The following is a 20563-nucleotide window of genomic DNA, read 5'->3' on the forward strand; positions in this document are numbered from 1 at the left end:
CTCCTGAAGATACATCACAGTCCGTTTATTGTACAATTTGCCATCTCCAAGCCCAAGCACCTGAGTCTTGTTCCAGAAATACATTTCTAGGCACCACCTTCACAGTAAGAAAACTGCACTTTGCACCTTTTTCTGAGCTGGCTATGTGGTTTTGCAGTCTCTTTTAGCAGCGTTTCTTGGACCTCCCACCATTCCCAGAGTAAGCACCTTGTATCCCAGGAAGAGTCTTTGCTCAAGCATAAAATTTTGTTACCAAATGGTTACAAAATAGTCAGGCTAAAGAAGCTATTGTAAAAAGAAGAAAGATCTATAGCTGCAGCAGGGAACATGATACAGCAGTGATACACAAAATTGAAACATCCATGGGTAAAAGGCAAGAACTTATAAAACAGCCAAGTTGTGGCACACATCAATTTTAGAATAATTTTTTATCAGCCATTCACTTGAAATACTTTCAACTAGTTTGCCAGACTAATTCCTCTAGGCCTCAGTGCAAATCTCTTGAATGCCATTAGCATTATTCAACACCCTGCATCTAATTTATTGAGCTTCTTTGCTATGGGATATTAAACAAAATAATCATTCATTAGGCATAATTAGAATGTGACTAAATTAACTTCTGTAATGCTGATTTATAACAGGTAACTGCAAAAGAAATCCACACCTTTGTGCCGCAGAACCAATATGCTGCTTATGTCAGCCCGCAATATAAAAGGTACACAGACTGACTGCCATGAACAAGCATCATGATTTGCAAAATATTAACTGAAAGCATGCCTGTTGACTTTCAGAGTAGCAATTTAGAGTGTTTCATAATAGACTATGATAATGTAATCACAGACTGCTGTAATTGCACTAAATTTTGTAATTAAATTCATGGCTCTTCCTTTGTGCGCCCAACCAGCCTTTTCATCCTAGAAGGCAAACACCTTGGACAAGCATGAATTGCCCTTATGACTCTCTGCTGGTTGTTCATCATTATCTTTCCCTCTGTGCACTAGAGATGGATTCCAAAAGCACATGCAGCATGTGCTCCACAACTGTTTTGGAGAACGTGGGAAGTTTGATAAACCCACATCCTCCACCTCTGCTAAAAATGGGCTCAACAGCCTCAACCCAGTTGTCAGGGACATCCTTGATGCCAATGCTGTGACAGGCAATGGTAGCCAATGCTGTCACATTGGACAGCATGTGTGCAAAGTCCTGTGCACCATGGTTATAAGGTGACTTCAGAGCTCTGTGCTCCAAAGTTTCAAAGCCATTTCTCCCCCATTGCTGCCAACTCTCTCAGAGAGGATGCTGGTACACACTGAGAACGGAAGCAGACTTTGCCTGTGGAGACTAAAGAAAAAAAGTATCAAGTATTTCTGCCCTTTCCATATGCACAAGTGGGTTGTCATCCTCACCCACCAACACAAAGGGAGCTGCAGGGATTTCTGTACAGATGGTGCTGTTTACTCTAGCACCATGAATAACCCATCTCAATTAAGCACTGATGTAAGCACTGCTAAAATAGCTTACATTTGTCTTGATTCTGTTGAAATGTAATTCTTCAAAGAGAACTGGGCACTCATCCCTCACCCCTTCAACAACCCAAAGCAATGGGCAAACACAAAGGTTAATCACAAATGTGAAGAACAACCAGCTGCACAACCCCGTGTGATCAAACCTGATGTTCAACAAAACAAGTAACCTGACACACTCTGAAAACACATTTACCTGGGCTTTGCTCCACAGGACAGGACAGGGACATGTTGCGTTACAACAGGCTGGTGACTTTTCAGTTCCAGCTGTAGCAAACACATGTAACATTTCCAGAGAGCAGGAACGTCACTGGTGTGAAGAAAAGAATGTCATGGCTATATTTTTCAGTGAGCTATACTTACAAAATCCTTTTGAGATATGTGAATCTGAACAACCCTCAGAAAGCGTTTGGACTGCTAATGAATGGGATGAGTTGCTAAATTCGTGTCTCATTCTGAGATCAACATTGGGCAACTTGAAGGACAGTAAGTGACAGAGCTTCAGCTGTGTAGCTGAAAGGCAAGTATGCTAACAAAAAAGGGTGAAGGAATCCTCTGGACATAAGTAAGCAAGTTTGTTTTTACTTTCATAGTCTCTACAAAAATAGCAACTGAGTGAGGATTCTACAGGTATTTTATTCTACTTTATTCTGACTTATTCTATGGGTGATTTAGGTAACTGCAAAATACTGAGGTAGACTGATCCTTCAGGGTGAGGATCCTTAAAACATTTGTAATCTTAACAGTCATAGAGCCAGCCTATCTTAGCACACTGGATAGTCAGGGAAGCAATATGTAATTCACTTAGCCACATAAACTGTTTCACATAAACAAACCAGCAGTGCACACATCAGTGGAGGAAAATAATTTTTCAGTGACTGCTACTAGACAGCAAAGCTCTGTGATGTGCAACAAGCATCAGAGAGCTCATTTAATCCTTCTGGGGAACACATAATCATAGAACAGAACACATAACAGCCAGGGTAGGAAAATCTTAATTGTTTTATCTTTCATTTTGCTTTCCTGAATTCACCACTGCTTCACAAAAAGAAAAGCACAGGGGTTAAGGACATTTAATGACAGCATTTTGGTCTCCTCTAACAAATATTGCATATCAAAAAGTAAAGTATGCCTGTCCTTGTACTTGCATCAAATAAGACGCTGATTAGAATCCCCATCTCTAAAAAGGTAAATTATTTTTATTAAAAGAGAATGTTTCATAAAACAAATAGTTCTTAAGATACAAAGCCCAGAGTTCAAATATGCCAACAAATACTCTGCCTTTTCTAATTAACAGAATGCAAATGAGTATCTTCCAGTTTCCTTACTCCAGGACTACAACACTTGCAGTACGGCAACTTGCACAGATATGAGATGTTTCTAATGTTTTTCTTGAAGAAGTAAGAGCTAAATTTGAAATGTACAAAATGTTGGAGTGCTTCAAGTGAGAAGTCTACACTGGCTACTGAACAATGTAAACATTGGCATCCTTTTACTCTCCATGTTTGCATGCATCTTCTCATAACAACTCTATTTTCACTTGAATGAAAAAGGAAAGCAAAGACCACTAAGATTGAAGGCTTCTTACAGTTCAGGGAGGAGCAAAGTTCAGTGTACAGCATCTGAATCAACTCAGTAGCAAATTCAGGTAGCAAGGTCCAACTACCAGGCTTAGAGTACCAAATCTGTTTGGAAAAAAACAGAGTCAAAAGAAAGTAGCGGAAGTACAGAGACCTAACTTGACGGGACTGCTGTGTGTAGGAGTTGCTAAGAGCAGCAGCTGCATTCAGAAACAAAAAGAGCTGAGAAACTCATGGTGAAAAGGAAGTGCAGGAACAGAGGCAGGCATAGGATGAGAGGAAGCTGGAAGGAGTGCTGTGACATACAGTAACATGGAGAATTTTAACAGCAAGTTGCTACTCAGAGCTAGCTTAAGATGGGCTTGGCATTGCGTAAAAAATGGTAAAATCCCCAGTAGCTGCCCTGTTTGGAAGAAAACCTAGAGTTAACAACTATATCCCCTTCACCCATCTAGAATTTTTTCCACATTTTATTGCATATGCCATTACAAAAGCACCATGCTAAAGTGAGTTCTTATGGGCAACACAAAACCCAAATTATCAGATTTAGTTTTCATATGTGTTACCACTTGTAATCAACAATTTTTTTGACTAATACCACAAAAAACTGTCCCTGACATCTCAGGTAAAGGAGCAATACAGGAAATAGCAGGTGAAATATCTACTTTCATGCACTAGCAGGAGGAAATTATTTTTTATTTCTGACGAAGATTTTTATTAATGACAAGTTGTTCACAATTTTGATGTGGGGTAAAAAGGACAAAATAACAGACCAAGAACACAAAGCAATCAGAACTACTGGTGGAAGACTCTACAGCTTTAATAATTGTAGAACACCCCTGAAATAGCAGTGATGAGTAGAAATGTTGAGAAATGATGTAAGAATAAAGGTGAGATAGCACTCATATCTACATACTATATTCTGAAGGAAGTTATTGAAGTGTTCCAGGTGGACTTAAAACACGTATGTGTATGATATAAGAAACTGCATTAAACACATTTAATGAGGTCATACAGACTGTAAACATCACATCAACTGTGCTATACATACATTACTCACAAAAATGATGTTTCTGCTTTAAGAATATAGCCTGCTTTTTCAGAGTTTTTTCTTAAAATTACATTAGCAGACCATGGAAACAGAAGGGGGAAAAAAACACTACTCTACAATTCTTAAAGGTTTTGTAGACAAATCTTGTACATACAGATTTAAACATCTGTGCCCAGAAAGGGTAATTGGATGTCAGTGAAAAAGCAGACATGTGCACTCACCAAAATAAAGTGTGCCTTTCATGAGTAGAAACCCTTCCACCACTGCACTGAGGCAAAGTCTGTGAAGGATGAAGACTAAAGCGCAACTGCTATTTCTCACATTCAAGGAGGGGCATACATTAGAAGATAGAAAGTCTGGAGTATTTAAACAGGAATACATTATTCCCCTTAATTAAATTGTAGGCCCCATTACTACAGGATGTTGTGAAGGATAAATGGGTTCTAAAAGAGATTAGATGATGAACTCACAGAGAACAAAAGGTCTGTCACAGAACATTAAACACAACTGTCAGGCTACAGCTGGGTCACAGAGTATCTAATTGCTGTCTGCTGAAAGGTGCTGTGATATGCTTGAGAAAGGATCACTTCATACACAACCAGGCTGCTATACTACATCTCTTCCTTCCTCCAGCTGGAGATGGAATAATGGGCTTGACAGACCTTTCCTATGATCCATGAGGAAAGTTCTTTATCCACTCTACCTTCTTCCACTGAGGCAGATCTGCAAATACTGCCTTATTAACCTTTGTACATTTTGTCTTTATTCAGAAAATTATTCTGTAAGATCTTCTAAAGGAGTAACAGTAATGCCTGCAAGCTGAGAGGTTCATTATATATTACACTGACATTTAAGGGATTTTGGACAACTTCAGATCAATCCAATAAATTGGGAGCAATGGGTTGTCAAGAATCATATCACCAGAAACAAATAGTTCTGTGGTACAAAGGATCTTCTTAACCCTCAGTAGCAAACTTTGTAAGAAACTTCATGTGTACATGGATGACTTTAGACTCAAGGACAGTAGGTTCAGATTGGATATTAGCAGGAAATTCTTCCTGTGACAAACAGTGAGACACCATTACGGGTTACCAAGAAAAGCTGTAGATGCCCCATCCCTGGAAATATCCAGTCACATTGGAAGGGGCCCTGAGCAACTTGGTCTAGTGAAAGGTGCTCCTGGCCCACAGCAAGGGGTCCCTTTCAAGCCATGCCCTTCTGTTGTTGTGTGATTCCATGTTTGCAATTTGTTCCAGTCACATGACTAAAAGGGGTTCTACAATGTGATGGCATTAAAAAAAAACAGTTGACCCCACTATTGCTTCAGTTTTCTGTCAAATGCAATGAATCACCTTTCAAGTTTACTCATTGAAATTGCATATTTGTATGAGTTGCTCTGTTGTTCTGTGTACATAGCTTGAGCATGTGAAATAGACCAAAGGCTTGCTCAGGAGATTCTTCTGCTGGGAGGAAGTACTCTCAAACGGCAAAGTTCAAGATAATTTCACTGCAGAGGTCACAAACTATGCCCAAACCTTATGGTTTGAAACCCAAATATCAAATTGTAAAAAACCCCCATCTGATTTAATTAAAAATCCCTCAAAACAAAGCTTCTTTGCCAGTAATCTTTCCTCCTTAAGAAAAGAAACAATTTTCGTATGAAACTGAGCCGCCTGAAAGTCTGGTTTTGTTTGTTTAGCTTGTTTAGCTTGGGTTTTCAGGGTTTTTTTGAAGTTCAGTAATTTTTAGTACAGCTGGAAATCTTTGCATACAGAAATAGATGCCTGCAAAAGTGAGAAGACAACTGATTTTTACAAACATCGTAAGAAAATTGCTCTGATTGCAGAGGAACATAATTTTTAGATTAATTTGCTTTAAAATAATGTTAATGAAGTGTTAACAATTCAGACCTTTTGTTTTATTTTTGCATCAACAATGACTTTATTAAGAAAAATACAGTTTTTGGTCTCCTGCATGGAAGTTACATTCCCACTTCTTTTTTTCCCACGTTATTTCTTCATTGTGAGCTACATTTTATGTAGCCATAGAATCAGAGAATCATTGAATTGCTTGGGTTGGAAGAAACTTTAAAGATCACCTACTTTCAACCCCCTGCCAAGGCCAGGTTGCTCTGGGCCTTGAATCCAAATGTCTGTGCATTGACAGCACAGGCCAACACAATAAACACTTTAGCTGCATGCAGTAACTTTTTCTCCAACCAAAGTGAACAAAAATAGGCAGTTATGCAAGTTCTAAAGCTCTGCCATATGTAGCTGTACAAAATACAGCACCAGAAGAAGAACTGGAACAGGATGGTGGAATCACCATCCCTGGAAAATCAGGGATTTTATTAAAAAAAATGAATTGTCTGGCACGTAATGATATGGCTTAGTGGACAGGGTGGTATCCAGCAGAAGGTTGGACTTGATGGTCATGGAGGTCTTTTTCAAACTTAATGATTCCATGATTCCAAGACCCAGTATGATTTTTGGAATCCAGTATCTTTTGTAATAAATTTTACTATTACTCTGAGGGAAATCTTATGCAGACAAAACTCTGAAGTATTTTACAGCAAAGCACTCTTCATATATGTCAGAACACACAGACTCTGATTGAAGAGAGCCTGCAAATGAATCCAAGTTTCCTCAAGTTGCATTGACAATTTGGATAATTCTTCCAAGAGTTTTGGCTCCGATGAGAGAAACTTAAGATGTAACTGAAAATAAAAACAAGCAGTTAGTGAAACAATGAAAGACTCTTTTCCCCATTCAATTCCAATACTTTGCTTTCAGAAAATGTCCCAAGTAAGGACAGGACTTTTTTCCTTCAATTAATTTCTTTTATTTAATACTGCCTCATTTTTGCTGGTTTTTACAAGCCATTTTTCATGTACTAAATGGGATAAGGCAGCAAAACGTCCTAAATCTGCTATATTTTTACTAGATCATCTTCTGGCAAGGCTGCTGAATCTATTCTCATCACACTTCCCTAGAGGGTAACTTTCTCCACTTTCTGACCTGCACCACAAATTCCTCTTTAGGCCAGAAAGGCTAGACAGATGTGCTAAGGTCATTCAGGATTATTATTTTAATTATCCATGTTGCACACATCAAGAAGAATGATGCTAGCACACACTATAGCGATAGAGACGGATGAGGTCTCTTTATGTGACAAATGGCAACCTTGTTAAAACAGAAGGAAGATAAACCTTCTGATCTTGCATCAATTATTACCGCTTAATGGAGGGAACATTTATTTGCCAAGCTACAATTTAAATCTAGGAGCCTTGATATTGAGCTTTAGTCTGCACAATATTATTAGTCTGCACAGTCTGAATATTAGACAAAATTCTTTACTGTGAATGTGGTGAGGCAATGGAACAGGTTACCAAGAGAAGCTGTGGATGCCCTGGCATTACACGTGTCTGAATGTTTGCAACCGTGTTTTCCAAGTAAACTGCTATTAATTCCTTTCACATGATTTCATAAATCAGAGTATCTTAAGCACCTGTACTTCAGAAGGGTTTCAATCTTCTGCAGAACCACTTTGTCTCTAAGAGCAACTGTTAATATGCTTCAGTAATGTAACTTTCTAACTTACACACACCCTGGAATCATTTCACTGTTCTGTGATACTCACAGGAAACACAAGAAAGGCAGCCCACTGACATGGCAAGTAGCTCAGGCTTGCAATGTCTAGTGATAAATCCATCAAAATGTCTAATTTACTTCCCAACCATTGTGTATTACATTTTTTGCTTATTTAAGACAGAACATACATTAGTTTAACAATTAACAACCACTAAGAATTTAGGCATGTTACAAAAAAATAAAACCCATTTTAAGTAAGGAATAGAACAAAACCTGACTGGCAGAGCCACTTCACAACATCTTTTGTTTTGCAAGTTTTTCTCGACTGTCACCAAATGAATTGCCAAATCATCCAATACAATCAATTAGATATTTTAAAACCATTTCAAAAACCCTTCAAATAGGTTTCTACTGCATATCCATTATTTTAAATAGTACTAACATAAATTTTATAAGAAAATTGTTACCTTTAAAAATAGTGCCAGGTATGCCTGAGCGAGTTCAAAGTTGTACCTCTTGTTCAGCATCACCCCAATCATCCTCAGAAAGCTCAGCATCACCTCCATGGAGCCACCTCCTTCAGGGGCCAAACCCCGTAGTTCTAACTCAATATTAGATGGCCCCAAACTTTTCAGTAAGTCAAGTGGAGTTTTATCTGCGTTAGAACATTGAGAAACACATTATCAATAACAACTGCAAAACAGAACCTAACAGATCCTTCATAAGACAGGCTTATTCTAAAATTCGTAAGCAGTGACTATGACTTTCAAGGTTTTGCTGTTCTCTTACTTTTCTGTTTTCAAAACAACGTATCCCTGTCTTTAATTTACTATCCCACCACATACTAGAAGAATAGATGCACTTTACTTGAAATTGAAACATACAACTAACATATTGGTATTTGTTTCACTTTTTCACTCTTCTGTCTTTTAAGTTAAACAAAATTTCTAATTAACCACATAACATTGTCATTTCATATATCTTGGCAGAATGAATGTACATCCTTGAGATTTTGAATCATTAACTGTGAATATATTCTGAAAGACAGAGAGCACCACTTTTACTAAGCATCTTTACTTTAGTTGACATGAAACAAAACAACATCTTCTGGTGCATCTAACAAAATTATAACTTTTGCTAAATGAATGCCTTATGCTGGAGGGTGTTGGGGGAAAATCTTCTCCATAGTAGAAATACATGCAATTTACAAACTTTCTTCCTCTTCATAATTGTTCCTTCTCAGGATTTCTATCATCCTACCCAATGATGCATGAGGATTCCATCCATTTGCTTTAAAAATGAAGCGGCAAAAATATGTTTGGCTGCAAATCCAACTAGTTATAACATTTTTAAAATGTATCTGATTAACATTTCTTTCACTAAGAAGACCAGTTTCATGGTAGCCAATGGTATTAGGCATTGGTTAATATTCCTCAGGTGGTATAAATCAGTATTTGATTCCTACAAAAATCATTAGCTAGTTTTAAATATAACTGATTTAACAGTATGAAACAGATGCATTAAATATCTTTTTTTATGACATTAAGTAAATGAAACACGGAACATGTTGTTAAGTTGATACATATACAACATGGAAAAGGTTGCAGCTCAATCCTGCACATCTTCCACAGTCCTGATCTGAGATGTGAAACCCTGTTTCCACCCCAACAGCAAACCAGGATGGTTCCAGCAGGATTCTTTTAATTTGCTTGGTCCAGTTAATTTGCAAAGAGCCATGCTCCCCATCAGCAGCTGGCCCAACCAGGATCATGAGGCTCCCACAACTGTGGCTGTGGCACAGACCCTGGATCACACCTGCCTTACAGCAGAGGTGGCCTGAGGCAAGTCCACATGTCCACCACCACAATGCATCAGAGCGCATTTCCTCCCTGGTACGGCCAGCATCCACAAGATTTTTAAACATTCACCTCTTCTGAGTCGCTCTGAGGCACTTTAATGGAACACTGTCAATCAAAATACTAAAAATAAGGTGTAAGAACACATACTGTTTGTGACAGATACAGTTCTGCACACAAAACCTTTTAAGTGCACTTGAGTAAGCTGGTCATCTCAAGAAAATTTAAGCAGAAGAATTCTCAACAGAACTGTTTTGTGGACAAACTGTTCTCCATTTACATTTCCAAATCTACTATATTAGCAATCATTTTAAAAATTCTGAGTTTCAATGATTCTGTAGTGTCACAAGATAAACATGAAAAACAGCTGGTACATTACACAGGTCATTTAAGTGACTGAAATTCAAAACAAACTGAATGTTCAAAGAAATCCAACACCTTATTTTTGTACCATTTATTTCTTCTTAGACTTTAAATCACAGGGCAATGAATTAACACTAAGTTCATTGAATGTCTGGTGAAGTAGCCCTTGAAAGGAGAACTTGCTAGGCACATTACGTTTTTCATGTTTCAGTGAATCACCAGACTATTCCTTATCAAATCAATCCCCTCCTTCCTTCCTTTCCCTCAAAATAATACATAGCACCTTTTCTGATGATATCACCACGATTTCCAAAAAAGTTTAATGATCTTAGGAACACAACCTTCTTTCACCATAAGGGTTTTTGTGGAATGTGGGGTTATATTTTTTAAAGCTGTTAAGGCTTATATTCACCAGAAGGCCCTGTGGGGAAGGCACGGCTGCAGGCTAGATGGTTGGGAGCTGGTTGGGGGCTGAGAGGCAGTTATGAGGAGAAATGCATGGACAGCACATGAACAGGAAGCTGACTGGGTAATGGAATGAGTGGACAGCAGCACTGCAGCTCAGCAGCCAATGGGCGCCCTTCTTGTGTTAGGTTCTGGCTCTGTGTGGTGGAACCTAGAAGTATAAAAGGGGGGTAATTTCTACAATAAGGAGATCTACTCTGGATGCATAAGGGGGTCCATGCCTTTTTGTTCCCCACTGCTACAAATGGCTGTCTTGAATCAGGACCTATAAAAGTAGTGCAGGGTATACACCACTCCAGTAGCAACTTCCACTGAGTCAAGGAATCAGCCAGGAAGAGAATCCAGGGAAAGACTGGAAGAGTTTGGGAAAGAACTCAAGGTAATTCAAGTGTGCCTATCTCATCTAGAAGCTGGGTAAACCAGTGGGAGCAATATAGGAGGTGGAATATCCCTGGAATAAAGCAGGAACTTGGACCAAGTACAGCAGTTCCTACATCACAGACTATCACAGACTATACTGCTGATGTGAAATTGATGAGTATCCTGCTAGACTGGGTGTTTAATCACGTTAAAGATTTTCTCTTTAATGGCCCTCTTCAAGCAGAAGCCTGGCAAATGGTAGGGGAGAGACTTTTCGGTATGACCAGGGATGGTGACGCTGATGCTTTGTGAGCATCTTGCCACATGGGGGACAATAATGGTGGCCATTAAAGAAAGCTGCATGAAAGTCAGCCATTTTGCAGCTTCAGAAACTAATTCCCCCAAACTCTCAGCGCTACCAAAAGCCATATCCGACCCCGAGATTGACCCATGCTTTGCAGAATTGCCTTACTCTGATGAAAATCCCTCCGTGTTTGGTCCCTTTGGCATGAAATTCCCACACCACAAGCAAATGATGGACATGCTTTCGCCCAAAATAGCAGCACTGTAATCCAGCATAGGCAGAAAAGCAAGAAAGTTACAATGAAGGAAGGTGACCTGGAAGTTGTTGATGCACCGAGCCAGTGCCCAGCTTACAGAGAACTATAATCACAGCCCATGGCCCCACGCACCCTCGGGCACGATGGCCTTGGCTGTCCCGCTGAGCTGGTTCTCCGCTCGCCAGCCGGAATGCTGCTTGCAGCCGCTGGGCTCCTGCTCACCACACCTGCCCGGCCAGGGAGCAGGAGAGCCCGCCAGGCAGCCCCTCCGCGTGCACCTCGCTGCCGCTGGACACCGCTGATGCGGGCTGCCCGCTGTGCCCGCGCAGGGCGGCGCGCTGCCTCCCAAGGAGAAGCTGAAAGCCGTGGTGCCAGGAGCAGGTCCTGCTGCGGCCCCTGAGGGTCCGCTGGAACCGGAGCAGCATGCAGGCGACTCCCAGTGCAGCCGCTGGGCAGCCCGGGCGGGGCGGGCAGCGCCCTGCAGCACCCGCAGAGCTCCGTGTGAGGACAGCACTGGCTGCCGGCAGCAGTGGGGCTGGCAGAGTGGCAGGAATGTTGCTGCTGCAGCAAGAGAATTTTATCAAGCAAGCCTTCTACAACACCAAGGTGCTACTGGGCGCAGGGCTGTGCTGTGGCGCTGCCGTGCTCGTGTACTTTAGGTGCATAAGGACGTTCGTGTCTCTTTGTTCCCCATTGCTCAGGTTTTAGCCAAAACTGAGTTCTGTGCTGCAGAAGAGCTTCAGTACCAATGGATCTTTGATCTAGTCTGGCTATCTGTGTATTAAGTAATTTTCTCTGCCTTTTATACTTATATATGTACTATGCATTTTTTTTCCCCATCTGTTACAATTCTGACATTAGAAATCAAATATATATCAAAATAAAAGCAGAATCAACATTTTTAGTAAAATATTTTGTTAACTTACATTCGTTGGTGCTCAGGGCTTCTTCAAGATGAATATAGAAATCAGATTTCTGTGCCAGTACCCCAAGGTTTACCACCTTCGACTAGACAAAAAAACACAGCAGTGTGTCCATGAATATGCAAATACATTTTTACAACTCAATTACCTTATTTTTCAACTGAGAGAATAAGACCGAGAAATAAAGCAATAATGTCGCAAGTTAAAACTGGTACTTTAAAGTCTAGTGATTGAACCCAACACTAAAAAGCATTTGACAGTTTTTTTAAAATACACTACATAAACACAATTACATTTATTCTTCTTTTTACCTGTCTATCATCTTCCTCCTCTGGTGGAATGTATCGGGGTATAAGACCAGGAAGTGTTGGGATGAAGAAAGGTGCTGACTTTGGAACTTTTGGTGGCTCTCTTGGTTTATTTCTTTTCTGTTAATTAGATATTTGAATTAAAATCATTATCATCATAGTAAGAGAATGTGGGAATATTTTGTTTGTCAAGAGTTTAATTTTTAAAATACTGTGAAAACTCTAAAGACTAAGTATACTGAAGTTTACTGAAAAGTAAAGATACAATTAGAATCTTTTATGACTAATTATGAAGCAACTATTCAGCAGAAAAACAGCCCTTCTCCCAAATCCCAGGAATTGTGAAAAACACCACACAGACTTTTACTGCAAAATCCTGAAAAATAACCTGAAAGGCAGGATCAAGTTACAAGAATAGGTAATACATTTCATAGAAATAGGGCAAATGTATGGATGTATGCTATTTTCTGCACGGTTTCAGTACCTTGATAATATCAAGGTTGATGAGATTTTTCCACCTTGATTCCGGTAACAAGGAAAGGGTCACCAGCTGCTCTCCCAATTGCTCAGGTGAGACATATTCTATCATTTCATCACATGGCTCTTCATCTCCTGACACATCCACATCTTGCAGAAACAGATATCTTGTATGAACACTCATACTCCAGATAATTTTTTTAAAAAATCAAGCCCAACACTTTTGTTTTGCAGTTTTTGAATAACAAATGCATATTAGTTATAGACATAAGTGCTAACATAACACAGAGCTGAAAAGCTACAGAAACAATCTGTATTAGCCTTATGAAATATTAAATAATTTAAAAATATTATAGTTAAGATGCAGAATTTAATAACCAAAATTTTAAAGACTGATAAGATTTCCCTACTTTCACTGAAGTGATATAAAAGCCGTTTACAGAGTTACTAAAGAAAACAAAATTTTGGCAGTAATCCATTGTTCTAACTGTACAAATATATAAACAGTAATTTTAGTTCTAAGTTATAAAGCTGTGAAATCCTTGCATTTAAATACTTGCACAATATTCTCTACCTCATCACAACCTCTTCATAGGTATGACTGAAGTGGTACATAAAAATGAAGAAAATCTCAATATTAAAGCACAACATCCCACAAGAAAAGTTACAATGTCAGTCACTCAATTTTCTCTTGATTTCCTGTGTGGTGTTGACCAGACAGGTCTACTTTCCTTTCTTTTTGTAAAATATTAGCTGGGTAAAACAATGAAGCTAATAAACAAGCCTGAAATAACAAAGGAATATAATCCATGAAGAGACCTTAGCATCTAAACAGGAACTTTACATTTGCTGAAGACACAAAGTGGGTTAAAGCTTTCAGCCAGCATCAGGGCAAAAACATTCCAAGCTCTGGGATGAATTCCTGTCTCCCTAATTTCAGTATGTAATGCAAGTGTGAGCTTGATAAAGCAGCCACTATCATCATGATGATGTTCTAGTGGCCAATAGGTAGGTGTGCTTCTCCTCCAAATGGAGATCCAAATGTAGGCACTAGAAACTTGGGCAGACAAGATCTCCATCTAGAGGACTTCTGAAGCACAATCACTTCTATTAATTCAGTAAAAAATTCCACTGGGCACAGGCCCATGCCAGGTCAGGTGAACCCAATTCTCCTGTCAACAAGACAACTGCAATGAATCTATGGCATACAAGCAGGGGAACAAACTGCAAGGGAAAAAAAAATACACTTTCATCTGAGGATTACCTTGCATAGGGCAGGTGCTGGGGAGTGTCACCAAAGATGGTTCATAATCTGCAGGAAGGGGCCGCAATGACACAAGTGAATACAAAGAACGGTTTGACCTGAAAAAATAAGACAGGCATTTTAAAAGCCTTCTCTAGATGAATGGGAACAAGTACTTCAGACGTAATTTACACCACAGTCTAATACTGCTGCAGCACAATGGCAATTCACCAGGCTCTATTCAAGATTATCTCTCTTCATCTACCAGATAGGCAGGAAATGAAGTGTGGCAATAGACTCACCTGAAGATCTGAAATAGAAATGTTATGTTTAAGTATTATTGCCAAGAACATGATAATAATAGGGATGCAGACCTCAATGTTCTTTTTGAAGTGAGGGGCCCAGAACTAAACACACAATTTGAAGTCCGATCTGACCAGTGCCCAGGACAGGGGCAGTAACTGTCCTGGTCCTGATGGCCAAAAAAGTACTTACCTGTGCCACTGTTCCACCACTCTCACAATGTGTTTCCAGTGTGTACTCTAAACCTATCTTCTTCAGTTTGAAGCCATTCCCCCTTTTCCTGTCACTCCAGGCCTTTGTTCAAAGCCCCTCACCCATTCTCCTGGAGCACTGGAGCCCCTTTAGGCACTGGAAGGGGCTCTAAGGTCTCCCCAGAGCCTTCTCCAGGCTGAACACATTATGCAAACATAAATGATTTATCCTGCTTTCACATAATTTTAGGATAATACTCTTGGCAAATTTTCTTCAGGTTTGAAACATGAACACAAATAATCTGGCAAATTGCTTCTTTTGTCAATATAAACTAGGGCTAGGTAAAAACAACTGTTGTGATTCACAAAGAAGCACTTTTACTTAACCACAGGAAGGCCTAACAACTGAACACTCCTCAGTCAAAACTACAGCAAACATACATAACCTGAAATAATCTGTCAACTGAACGGGAAAAAGACCCAAGCCATTTTAATGTGGCACTGAGGTGTGTTACCTCTGTACTAGACCTGAACAGTCATTTCCTTTAAAGCTGGAATGAGGAAACTGAACTAAATCACATTCTACTTCTGTGCTCATTTATCACTTATAAAGAGAAATAATCACAACTTTCATATACTGCTCAGAAGTCCTAGAGAACACTGTACAGCAGGACAAGAAAAATACTTCAGAAAGAAGCACTATTTGAACAAAGACAACTCAAAGCGGTGGGGGAAATGGAGTCTAAGAAAAACTTCACAACCGGCATTAATAGGAATTCTTAAGAGTATGAAACATTTCAAAAAAAGAGATCATTTAAACTATCTGAATAAGTAATAACTGTGGAAATTTCGTGACTTATGAATCAGAGCAGCACAGAACACTTGTCCTAATTAGAACCAGAGAACACAAAACATTGGAGATGATACTCACAGGGCAATTCTCTGTTTGCAATAAAAGAACCCTGCCCCATCCTCAATTCTGTGTAGAAACAGATTACATACTCACCACAAATAAATTCCAAGATCATCCACATGTGCAGAAGCCAGAAAATCTCCTGTAGGGGACATAGTAAGGCTCACAGCTGCAGAGTCTACCAAAAAACAATCTATGAGACTATGGAGAAAAAGACACAACAGAGTACTTATCAGCAAGATAAACTTGTTTATCTGCACACATCTGAGTTACAGCTGAATGCAAACAGGCCACTAGAAGTATGGACACAAACCAGGGTAGTAGAAATATCCAAATATATTACATAAACACATTAAATGAACATCACTGTACAACAAACCCTTTGTCTCTACAAAATGCTCGAAAACTGCATAAAGCTGATGCCTCTTTAGAAATGCACACCCTGGAGAATATGTGATGAACCATTCTAACACAAACCTTTTACTGGCCATAAATTCTGAATTTCCAGTCAGCCCTGGTTGCTCAGACTGACAATTCCCTCTCTCAGCATACTTCATATACAGTTGGTTAATACTAGACCCTAACGTTTCTGAAACAAAGTATGAACTGTACAATGTGAAGTTTGATTATCTGCAACAGTTTTGGCATTCCGTCTGAGAAACATTCTTTGATCATTTTTTCATGATTGCAGAATACTGAAAAAATATCATGTAAAAACAAAGTTAAAATGCAACTATTCTAACATTATAATAATATATTACCATGCAACTATTTTAACAATGATACTTTTAAGTTCTGGATGATGCACTCTCTAGCAGACTTCCACTCAAGCCCAGGTTGACAGCAGTGCTTGTCACTCACTCAAATACAAATTTCAGTTACTTCAAATTTTGAGTAAAAGCTAAATTTGACAACTAGTTCACCAAGAGAAACAAAAAGAACTAACGAAGAGTGTGAATACTTTGTTCTTGTTTACAGCTCTACAGCCCTGTTCTGCTCACTAGCCACAGAAAAAATATTGATGTAATGTTTCAGTTTAAAACATAAAATCTTGTGGGCATATATTTTCTTAGACACTGAGAACCCCTGTGATGGTTTGAGGGAACATGTCAAAAATAAAAGCCTGTTTTCCCTGAATGGAATGTTTTATTCCCCCTGCATGTTCTTAGACACATGTTGCAAGTCTCGGGTAAGAGAAAAATCATTCATCACTTTCAATATAAAATATATTAACACTAAACCCATAAATCCCATATATAATGTCAGACACATTTTGCACACAGTGCACAATGGCAAGAAAAATTTATCCTAGATCTTTTTTCTTAGTTTCAAATCCATCTTTTTATGACAATCCTTACCTGCAACTGAGAAATTCTGTTAAATAAATCAACCACAAAGAACTCGAAGATGAATTTAACAAGAAATTAAGTTTTTCTACTGACTGAACTTAAATCATGATTAAAATTACAGGCTTGGGGGAAGGACGGATCAATCTACTACAGGAAATAAGACAGTTGTCATTTTTACACAAAAAGCCTTGGGGCTGAAGGCATCTACCTCTATACTTCCTGCCTTACTGAGACAATGGAAAATATAATGTTGAGCTCACATGTAACAGGTCTCTTATTCTGTTTTTTCTCAAGTGCTCCATAGAAACTATGAACAGCCAGTGAATACCTCTGATTTCTCAGTTTGTCTACCCAAGCTGCACAGCAGAAACATCTGTACAGCAGCGCTCCTGCTTGTAATTTTCTTTACACAAATTTGTAATTTTTTCCCGGTTTAAAAAAAGCCCTATGTTAAAACACGCACTAGGAAGACCTGCATTACACTATATAAGGACAGTTAAGCTTCACTTCCAAGGAAAAACAGATGTCCAGTTAATAGATACCACCATTATAGATAGATACAGACCATTTATTAAAGTCAGTTGGTGATTTTCATAATGATGGATTCTAGACACATGTTTTCAAACTTTTTATAAGAACAGTATCAAAGCTGAGGCTTTAGAACACACAATTCATGCTTTTTTTATTTATGGCCCACAGAGGTAAAGCAAGCATCAGGCCTTTTATTAAAAGCTGTTTTTTCTTTTCAATACATTCCTCTGCCTATAGTTATGGGAAAACCTTGCCTTTACATACTGGAAGAATAATTTAAGAAAATTACATTTAAAACCAAGGCTTGTCATTTACCTGCCTAGATTTCACCTGGACCCAAATTTCAGAGACAAGAGACAAAATATTTAATTTTTTTACATGTAAAAGAGAACTACTCTCAGACTGCTTATAAAAACATTACAAATAGATTCTTATTGCCAAGAATTTTATTACTGAAGAAAAGAAAAATAGAAGAAACTGATAGTAATTAATGCTGCAATTTTTTGTATTACTTTGCAAGGGAAAGTGTTAGAAAGAGGAAAACCAGAATGCTAATTTCCTTGCCATTTATACTGGAAAGAAGACTTAGCGTCCATCCTGACCTATTTTAGACTAGTGACTCTCATCATGAAAGAACAGGACAATTGTTTGTTGAGATGCAATGCACTTCTGGTAGTAAAATGAGAACTTTTACAGTATACAAAATTATTCACCAAACCACATCAACAAAAATAATCAACCCAAATGAAATCTTTCAGTTCCAGGCACAACCAGCAGAGCTGTACACTGCACAGCACTACCTTAGATTACAAAAATAAAAAGTCTATCTGATGTGCTGCTGAAAGAATGCACTGGCAGAACGCAAAGTTACTTCTCAGCTTGTTTTTTTCCTAGACTCCTGAACTTCTTGTGTGTACTTGCCTACTTCTCAGCCAAACTTTATTCTGGGAGAAGACTACTCAGAGTGGATCATGAGAGAGTATTTTTGGCACTTGCAAGTATAAACAAATGAAAAATATAACTGATGTAAAGCCATACTGTGTTGTTAAAATGAATGTAAGTGAAAACAGGCTTCTCTTTACAAAACTAACTGGAATACTGCATCCAACTCTGGGGCCCCCAGCACAAGACACACATGAATTTAGATCAGCTCCAGGAAAATGACTCAAGGCCTGGAACACATTTCCTATGAGGAAAATGAGAAAGCTGTGGAGTTCTTCACCCTAGAGAACAGAAGGTGCTTGGGGAGACAACCTTGTAGCCCTTCAATACTTAAAGGGAGCTTACAGGAAATATTGAGAGAGACTTTTTAACAAGTCTTGTGGTGGCAGGACAAGGGGCACTACCTTGAATGTGGGTTTAGATTGGATGTAGGGTAGAATTTTTTTGTGATGAGGGTGGTGAGGCACTGGAACAGATAAATAAGTATAAATAAGGAGTACATGGCCCAGCCCTGGAAGTGTTCAAGGCCAAGGTGGGGCTCTGAGTATCCTGACCTAGTGAAAAAATAGGTCAGGTGACCTAGTGAGAAAATTATGCCTTTCCAAACCAAGACAGTTGGACTGTATCTTTGCTGCCAACTCCAAGCACTCTGTGATCCTATGAACACCTCAGCCTATCACAGTGCAATTCCCCTTAAGCAATCACTTTCCCTTTAGATTATAGTGCTGCTTCAAGACAAGAACAAATTTACACTCATTCACACTACATGGAAGTTCCAAGTGTCACCAACAGATCTTCAGGACAGTGTTATTCTGCGGACTCAGAAAAACACATGCATTGCTAGCACTGGACGCAATAAATAAATAGTGGGCAAAGTTGTTATATCATGTGCAACTTTGAATATCACATCTGGTGACAGATAATCAAGCCAGAAGGCCTTCTGCCATTTATCAGAAGGGGATAATTTCTTCTGCTGTATTCTTTTAAACTGACTTACCATCCAGAGGGAAGGTCCCAAGTCTTAATGGAGCAGTCCATTGATGAACTTATCAGCCAACGACCATCAGGACTGAAAGTCTAAAATAAAATAGTCAATTTAATGGCACAACCAATAAGTGGGGACATGAGGCCCTGCCAAGATTAGACGGCTCCCTAAAATCCAGGTGAAATCATATGGCCATAAACCAAAACTGACAATATGCTACTGAAAGTGAGTAAAGAACACAACCAGAAACTTTTAAAGAACAGGTTCAAAGATAAAACACAGAACATATCTCACTGTTAGTCAAAGCACTTCAGTCCTCACTTTTATGTTCATGGTGGAAACATATTTCTAAGCATGAAGTTGAATAAGTCAAGTAAATATCTTTTTAATAGCATTTATAAATAAATTCGAAGCTAAAAGGTATTTCAATAAACATTACAATGAACTATCACATAAGATACAAATAAGGAATTATCAATGTGCTGCATAATCTCAAAACTATTTTCAGCTTGCTCAGCTTTTCTACAGACACAGCTGAGACTTCTGCACAATTCTGCTCCTCAACATGGTTTTCATTATTCCCGGTGCTTTGTTTTGTTTGACCCCCAAATCATCTCGTTGCAAAGTTATAGTTAAATCACAAAGCACATTAAAAAACAGATGGCAATTTGACCACTTTACATTTCCAAACTAACATGGCTAAAAGTGCTGTGGAGCTGAACCACAGCTTTACTGTTCAAAGCTGAACAAAATATCCAATGATTTAATACACACAGAGAAATCTACCATCTGTAAAATCTGTTAGGTATCTGTGTATGTCACTTGTTACAGAAAACAAGTTAACAATTACCATGTCATTAATCCGTCCATGGTGTCCTGAGAACGTCCTGACAATCTTCCTGGTTTCTATATCCAAAACACTAATAGTGAAGTCATCAAAGGCAATTCCCAGAATACCACTGCCAAGAAATATCAACACATATGATAGGGAATACTCAAGAGACAAAAAATAAAAACATCCTAACATTGCCCCAAGTATCTTTTATCCTA

General features: G+C 38.8%; 1 protein-coding gene across 1 annotated transcript in view; it reads right to left on the minus strand.

Moving 5' to 3' along the window:
- Positions 1-6065: 6065 nt before the first annotated feature.
- WDR36 (WD repeat domain 36) overlaps positions 6066-20563 on the minus strand; it is a 30509-nt gene continuing 16011 nt past the window's right edge. Inside the window, exons 15-23 of the mRNA XM_063422367.1 lie at positions 20364-20472; positions 19526-19605; positions 15800-15907; positions 14321-14418; positions 13064-13206; positions 12583-12699; positions 12275-12356; positions 8212-8399; positions 6066-6870 (exon numbers count right to left, since the gene is read on the minus strand). Coding sequence (XP_063278437.1) covers positions 6721-6870; positions 8212-8399; positions 12275-12356; positions 12583-12699; positions 13064-13206; positions 14321-14418; positions 15800-15907; positions 19526-19605; positions 20364-20472 — 1075 coding nt within the window. The 3' untranslated portion in view covers positions 6066-6720. The remainder of the gene's footprint in view (positions 6871-8211; positions 8400-12274; positions 12357-12582; positions 12700-13063; positions 13207-14320; positions 14419-15799; positions 15908-19525; positions 19606-20363; positions 20473-20563) is intronic.

The sequence above is a fragment of the Prinia subflava genome, chromosome Z, assembly GCF_021018805.1.
Source record: "Prinia subflava isolate CZ2003 ecotype Zambia chromosome Z, Cam_Psub_1.2, whole genome shotgun sequence".
Taxonomy (NCBI): domain Eukaryota; kingdom Metazoa; phylum Chordata; class Aves; order Passeriformes; family Cisticolidae; genus Prinia; species Prinia subflava.